This window comes from Parus major, unplaced genomic scaffold (genome assembly GCF_001522545.3).
Source record: "Parus major isolate Abel unplaced genomic scaffold, Parus_major1.1 Scaffold246, whole genome shotgun sequence".
NCBI lineage: Eukaryota > Metazoa > Chordata > Aves > Passeriformes > Paridae > Parus > Parus major.
Window position 1 is genome coordinate 229,176 of NW_015379264.1, and position 6,671 is coordinate 235,846.

General features: G+C 43.8%; 1 protein-coding gene across 4 annotated transcripts in view; it reads right to left on the minus strand.

Moving 5' to 3' along the window:
• The window catches only part of ATF6 (activating transcription factor 6), a 75,207-nt gene that overhangs the window by 58,885 nt on the left and 9,651 nt on the right, over positions 1-6,671 (minus strand). For all 4 annotated transcript variants that reach the window (XR_004495647.1, XM_015615729.3, XM_015615728.3 and 1 more), the window contains exons 8-9: positions 3,942-4,127; positions 3,472-3,563 (exon numbers count right to left, since the gene is read on the minus strand). Coding sequence is in view for 3 of the 4 variants with exons in the window: in XM_015615729.3 (XP_015471215.1) it covers positions 3,472-3,563; positions 3,942-4,127 (278 nt within the window). In the remaining variant the exon portion in view is untranslated. The remainder of the gene's footprint in view (positions 1-3,471; positions 3,564-3,941; positions 4,128-6,671) is intronic.

Sequence of the window (6,671 nt, forward strand, 5' to 3'; positions counted from 1 at the left end):
CACCTGGCTCAGGGACACCTGGCTCCTGTGACACCTGGCTCAGGGACACCTGGCTCTGGGGACACTCTGGGACACCTGGCTCTGGGGACACTCTGGGACACCTGGCTCTGGGACACCTGGCTCAGGGACACCTGGCTCTGGAGACACTCTGGGGACACTCTGGGGACACCTGGCTCAGGGACACCTGGCTCTGGGACACCTGGCTCTGGGGACACTCTGGGGACACTCTGGGGACACCTGGCTCTGGGGACACTCTGGGGACACTCTGGGGACACTCTGGGGACACTCTGGGGACACCTGGCTCCAGGTACACCTGGCTCAGATGCCCTGGTTCCAGCTCCCAGCCCTGCTGAGTGCCAGGCCCTGTGTGCTCACTGCCTTTTGTGCAAACACTGCTGGTTTCCAGTTCCTCCCTTGCACCTCAGGGAATGGGGCAAGGGGGTGACTTCTGCAATGAACTGAACCAGAATGGACCCTCTTCCCCCCACACACCTCACCAATCACTCTTAAATAATAATAAAAGGAAGTTTTTACACATGTTGAATCCAAATCCAAATAACTCACCAAGATTACAGAATAGTTCACTGACACACAGATGGGAAATTCCTGGGCACCTTTCTTCCAGTATAAAACAAACAGATAAAACAGAAACACTACCACAATTCCTGCTAAATTACTTCTGCTTTTAATAACTGAAAGCTTCAGTTTTCAGTACAAAGCAGCAACAAATCCAAAGAGTTCTACCTAATGCAGAGTGACCATGAACTGCACACAAGCCCCTTTCTCATCCTCACATCACACTGGCATTCAATTTACATCAAATTAGACTTGCATTCTTTCCTTAGAGATCCCATGGTGCTGTGTCAAGGGCTGAAGGATGTTCTGAAAGCCTGCTGGTAATTAAGCAGACTGGGCAGCACTCTCCTTCTGGTATTTCCAAACAGATTTCTTGTGTCAACAGACCAACTTCCCTACCAGACTTCCCTACCAGCCCCAAACTCCCAAGTTCAGAGTTACAATTACCCCCACACATCTGTCAGCATGAAAAAATGTGTCAGCAGAATAATTTTATCTGCCAAGGGCTGCCACATCCTGGCCTGCTTTGCACAATCTCAGAACAGCTGAAAGCAGTCCCAGGGTGCTCCATGAAACATCACAAACATCTCACCACACACACGGCCAACAAGACTGAAATCCAATTAAAAAAATGATGTGTTACTCTTAATTAGTGCAACAGACATCCATGAATGCAGAGGGAAAACCAGAAGTAGGTACCCAGCCAGCCATGCAGATGGGATTGGTGTGTGGGATGCTGAGTGTCAAACACTGCACCCTCCCTGATCCACTGCCTGCTCTTCAGCCTCACACCCAGCCCCAAACAACCCCACTGCTTCCCTGCTCTCTCTGATTTGACAGAAACAGCTAACCTACACCTCTGCCCTCTTGTTTTACCTCTAGTCTTCAAAAAACCCACCACTTCCCTAAGAACCATCTTACAGCAAGGCCAGAAAAGGAAATTTCAACATCTGGTACAGATTTTAGGGGGTGAATTTCCAGTGATTTTGCTTTTTTTGGATGTCACTCTCTCTTTGAAATGGTTCATTGGCTTTAAGTAACAAAATATTCACTGCTAATATGTTTGGATCAAAACATTCTGAGCCCAAATGCTGGCACAGCTCCATTCAGGTGTGGAAGTGAAGTGATTTCTTACACAGAAAAAATGGCAACACAAGGTTTCAGAACATACTTACCTCCAGCTGACCACTGCATGGAAATTAGAGATTCCACAGCTAGCTGATTTGGGGGAAAAATTCAGTGGTTTTGCTGAACTATAAGCTTTCTGCTAAATTGTAAGTTAGCATGGATATTATCACAAAAATTTACTTATTTCTGTAAGAAATTGCAGGGACTGAAAAAAAGCACATATATTGGAAGCTTCTGTTGTGAAGGGCTAAACAGAACAGCAATCCTGTCCTGTTCATGGAGCTGCCATTCAGTGACACCTTTATAAAGGGAGAAATGTGTATGGGAGGAGTGAAATCTAAAGAAATAGTCTGTAAATCTCACATTCTGGGTCTTCTAAAGAGTATTACACAATCAAACATTCACACCACACAGCCTAGAATTTTAATTGCAGTGTGAGCATTTCTTCTTCTAGGGAGGAAAAAAAAAACCAACCCAGAAAGAGTAATTCTTGCAAATCTGCAATTACATTTCTCTTCATTGCCTAAATCCAGTGCTGATGCAAACCACCTGGTTGAGGCACAGCAGTTCCACTGGCATGCTCAGCTACTGTACCAGCCAGGAACAGCCACACATCCAAGGATTTCCTCTTGCTTTATCTACTTTATTAAACACCAAATCAATCCCTTAGTATCTGGAAGATGATTTTCCTGCCTGATAGTCAAAAATCACAATACAAATTCTAAAGACACTAAGAACTGGTCTACCTTAGCATCATCCATATCAGAGCAAAATTATCACCTGTATTTCACTTCCTGAGATAAAGGATATTTGCAGTGGGTGCAAATACTTCAGAAGTCATTTCAGCTTTAGCAAATTTTCTAATATTAAAAATACATATATCACTCTCTGAAAGTCTATCACAGTCAGAAACAAAGTCTTCCTGCATATTTATCCCATTCCTTCAGTTTGACTGGGGCATTGAGGACAAATGGAGACACTGCTGACTGGGATCCTACTGAAATATTGTGCCCTTTTGAAAAGTGAACAGCTCCATCTCTTTATGTTCCAAAGCCAAGTTAAACAGACAGGCACATGCAAGAAGCATGGTTTTTTATTCTCCCTTCTTCCACAGATTTCTTTATAAAGTGCCTGGCAGGTGATGCAGCATTTCCCTGCTGCTCTCTGGCTCCTACACCCTACAGGTAACAGCTCCAACAGGAGAGGTTTCTGATTACCACTTCCACCAGCCAAGGAGAAGGAACAACCTCTTCACCAGACCTGGGAGACAAGGGCTCTGTAACGAGGGAGATTGCAGCTGGACACATCCTGCAGCCAGGACTGCAAGGCACAGAATGTACAGCAGGATTTCCTGAGTATTTTGAGCACTAAAGGAGCTCCAAGTCACAGCTACTGAAATTAGCACAGGCATGAGCAAGCAGATCAGCTCTCCAAGTCTGACTTCTTTTCCTAAAAGGATTCTAAACAGAGTTCTTAATCTCTGCAGGTAAAAATGGAGCAGACAAACTGCTGTATGCTGCACTGAACAAAAAAATGCCAAACCAGGAGAACTGAGATGTACAAGATCTAGTTCTTACTGCCAGAAGGATTCCAAAAGTGGAACCATTATACAGATACATCTTCCCCTAAGCAGGAGGAGAATAAAGGACAGATTTCAGATTTCAAGTGCAAGGCTTTAAGACACAGCAATGGCTGTTATTAATGATTCCAACAAAAATATCAGGACAGCAAACTTGCTAGGCAAACAGGAATTTCTAAGCAGCTTACCTCAATGGACCATAATTCAACATTATAAAGGCCAGTATCACCATCACACACAGTGTTCTTCTCTTTGGAGATGATACTTTGAGCTTCTGGTTCTAGAGAGAACACAAGACACTGAGTAAAAGAGGGGTGCACATATGTCAGAAGCCAAGTACACTAAATTATATTTGCTTTTTTGATTCATACTTGCCTAATTACGTGTGAATACATTCCTGAACTATTTAAAAATAAAACTTTGGTTTATACATTATATTCCACTTTTATCCAATGAAAAATTCAGAAGCACCATGAAGTAAAGAATAAAAAGTCTACCAGATAATGTGTCAGAGTTGGTGAAAGTCTTGCTTGGAAAGGGATGCTGGGCTAGAAATCTTCAAAGGTCCTTCAGTCAACATCTCCCCATCTCTGCTCCAGTGCCTTCCACTTAAACAACTGTTTTCATCTGAAATCAGACTTTCATCACAATCTCTTACCTCTAACACCACTTCATCCAGCTGCCTCTTCAGCGTGCTGTTTTCTTTCTTGAGTTTCTCATTCTCCAGCAGGGCTGCCTCCAGCCTGGCCTCCAGTCCCAACATGTATTCCTTCTTTTTCTTGCGTGACTGGAAGGCTGACTCGCGGTTTTTGATCATGCGCTGCTGCCGCCTCAGGACGTTGACCTGAACACACAAAACACAGGCTGTTCACAACCCTGGAGTTAAAACTGCACAATCTCTGCTTTGGCACAGGTCTGCACAGACAGCTTCCCTCTCTCTGCTTCCAGTGAGCTGGAATGGTCAGCACAGAGGCACCTCGGGATCAGGGTACACCTAAGGGAAAACAGATCCTGCACTGCCTCAGTTTCCTTCTGTATTCTCAATATTCTGTATGCAGGGGTCATCAAACACACTCGAGTTTGGTTTGATCAATCAAATCACAAAGAGAGAAAATACCTCTCTTCAGGTCTGCAAGGCAGCAAGAATGCCTTTCACCTTGACTCCTCCCTGCACCATTTTACAGGCTACAATCTGCTTTCCTAACAGGAAATTTCTAGGGTTTTCCAGTCTGTTCTGTCTGGAAGTCATTTCCACACTGATTGCACATTTCTGTGCCTTTTCCACCTATGCTACACAGTTTTTGAGGTTTTGAATAGTGCTGCTAATGTCAGATTGCACATTCTGTGTGTATCAAGCACTCACACAGCAGTTTAAATGCAGTCTCTGGGTGAATCTACCCCAACATCCTAATTCAGATCAGGAGGGTGGCTCAGTTTCCTGACTGTCCCACTGAATGTGCCTCACTTCACATCAGGGAGCAGTCTCTGAGAGCACACAAAGTGCATTCCTTCGGGGTGAAGCTCAAGCAGCACACCAGTTATGTACTCCAGGAGAGCACATAACTCACTCTAACCATAGCAGGCATTCAGTCTGCAAGACCAGACTGGGACAGCCAAATAACCCCTCCCCATCCTCCAGCAGTCCTGATTGATTTTTTTCCCAAGCAGGAACACTCCATCATCTTTTACCACTCACTCATTTTGTGGTTTGCACTGAGTGGGACAACCCAGACTGAAATCATCTTGCTGCTGACAAGGATAAACAATGATGGATACTGCAGAACTACACAAAACTACCAGAAATCCTAAGTTTAAACACTAGTCTGTTGATTTCCTTTCCCTCACAGATTAGCAGCTCTCTTTTCATTAGGAACAGAAGATTCCATCACATTATTAAGCTGCAAGTGGAAATGCCTTAATGACCATTACACTGACAGATAACTGAATGATCCATCTTACACAGACCTGAATATTTCAGTACCTACCACCACAGGCACTGCTGTAATCTGTATCTCTCAGAGAAGGAATATTAAAGAAGAAAAGGTAATAACTATTCCAGAAGTATCATTTTGGGGAAGCAGTATAATCACTCAGATTAATCAATAAGAATAATCAATCAGAATAGTAACATTAACTAACTCAGATTTTGAGTCTGGCTATGTAAAGAACCCTACCCACAGCTCTTCAGCTCTCTCCCTGCATCTACCTGCACACAATATGCTGTTCTAGGGCACTGGTGTCTTTAACAAAAAGTGGCCACAAGCTGTTTGAAGACATCATTCCTCATGATGCTGCAGTTGGGTGACAAAGATGAAGAAAACACGTTACAGTGCATTAACGTTCTGGGTTGCCTCCATGTTGGTCTAATTGCTTTTATAAAGATCATTTATTTAATGTCTAGTCTGCTGCCACCAACAAAAGTCTGTGAAAGTGAAGCTGTTTGTACTTCAGTTACTCTCTTTGGAGTGGAGAAGGAAAAGATTTTAACGTATTTGCATTAACACTAAGCTTTGTCTTGAATTTTTTAAGTACTACAACATTTAACATAAAAAAGCTTCTGCAGACATATAAAAACTGGACCAAAAAAAAGGATTCAGGCTAGCCAAGAGCTGCAGTGTATAGAACACACCAGTTTGGGGCCAGGATCACTTAAACTGTTCAGAGATGAAAAAACAGGGAATGAGTTCATGCAGCAGCTTTGGCTCAAGTTGTGAACTCCAAACAAGGAGTTACATTCCCCTTTCAAAAAGAGGAACTCAGAGAAAACCAAATTGTTTACATCCATTCTTGTCTGCAGACCTGCTCAGGATTATTCATTACTGGACAGCTTTTAATCACGTGTCTGGAACCCCTGGCAAACGTAGATGCTTCCCTGAAGGAAATAAGGTGTTAGAGCACCAGTGCAGTGACTGTGCACTGGGAGTACATCCTAAGGTACATCTGTCACTTGTTTCAGACACTGCCATCTACATTTTGTGTGTTGTTTTTTATCCAGATTGCTCTGCTTTACTCACAGTTCTCCAGATGCTGTGAGCAACATGAGCTGTCCCCAGCCTGATCCCAGGTACTCTGGAGTACCTGCATTTCAGCCTATGCCACACCAACTACTTTCTGACTCATTTGTAAACCTTGCTTAAACAAAATCCAGTACTCCTTAAGTTATTTTGTTTTAATTTACAATCTGCAAACAGCTTCAGGTCCTCCTTGGGCAGCCTTCCAGCTCTTGCCTGGCTTTTCTTGGGGACTGTGCCACAATTCCACACCCAACCCAATCCCACCCAGAAGTGATGCAGGAAATGGAAGGAGCTGTGTGAGTGAAGTGGAACGGGAATGCTGAACCTGGAAGCAGTATGGCAATCAGCATTACCCAGCTGGCCCAGCCCCAAGG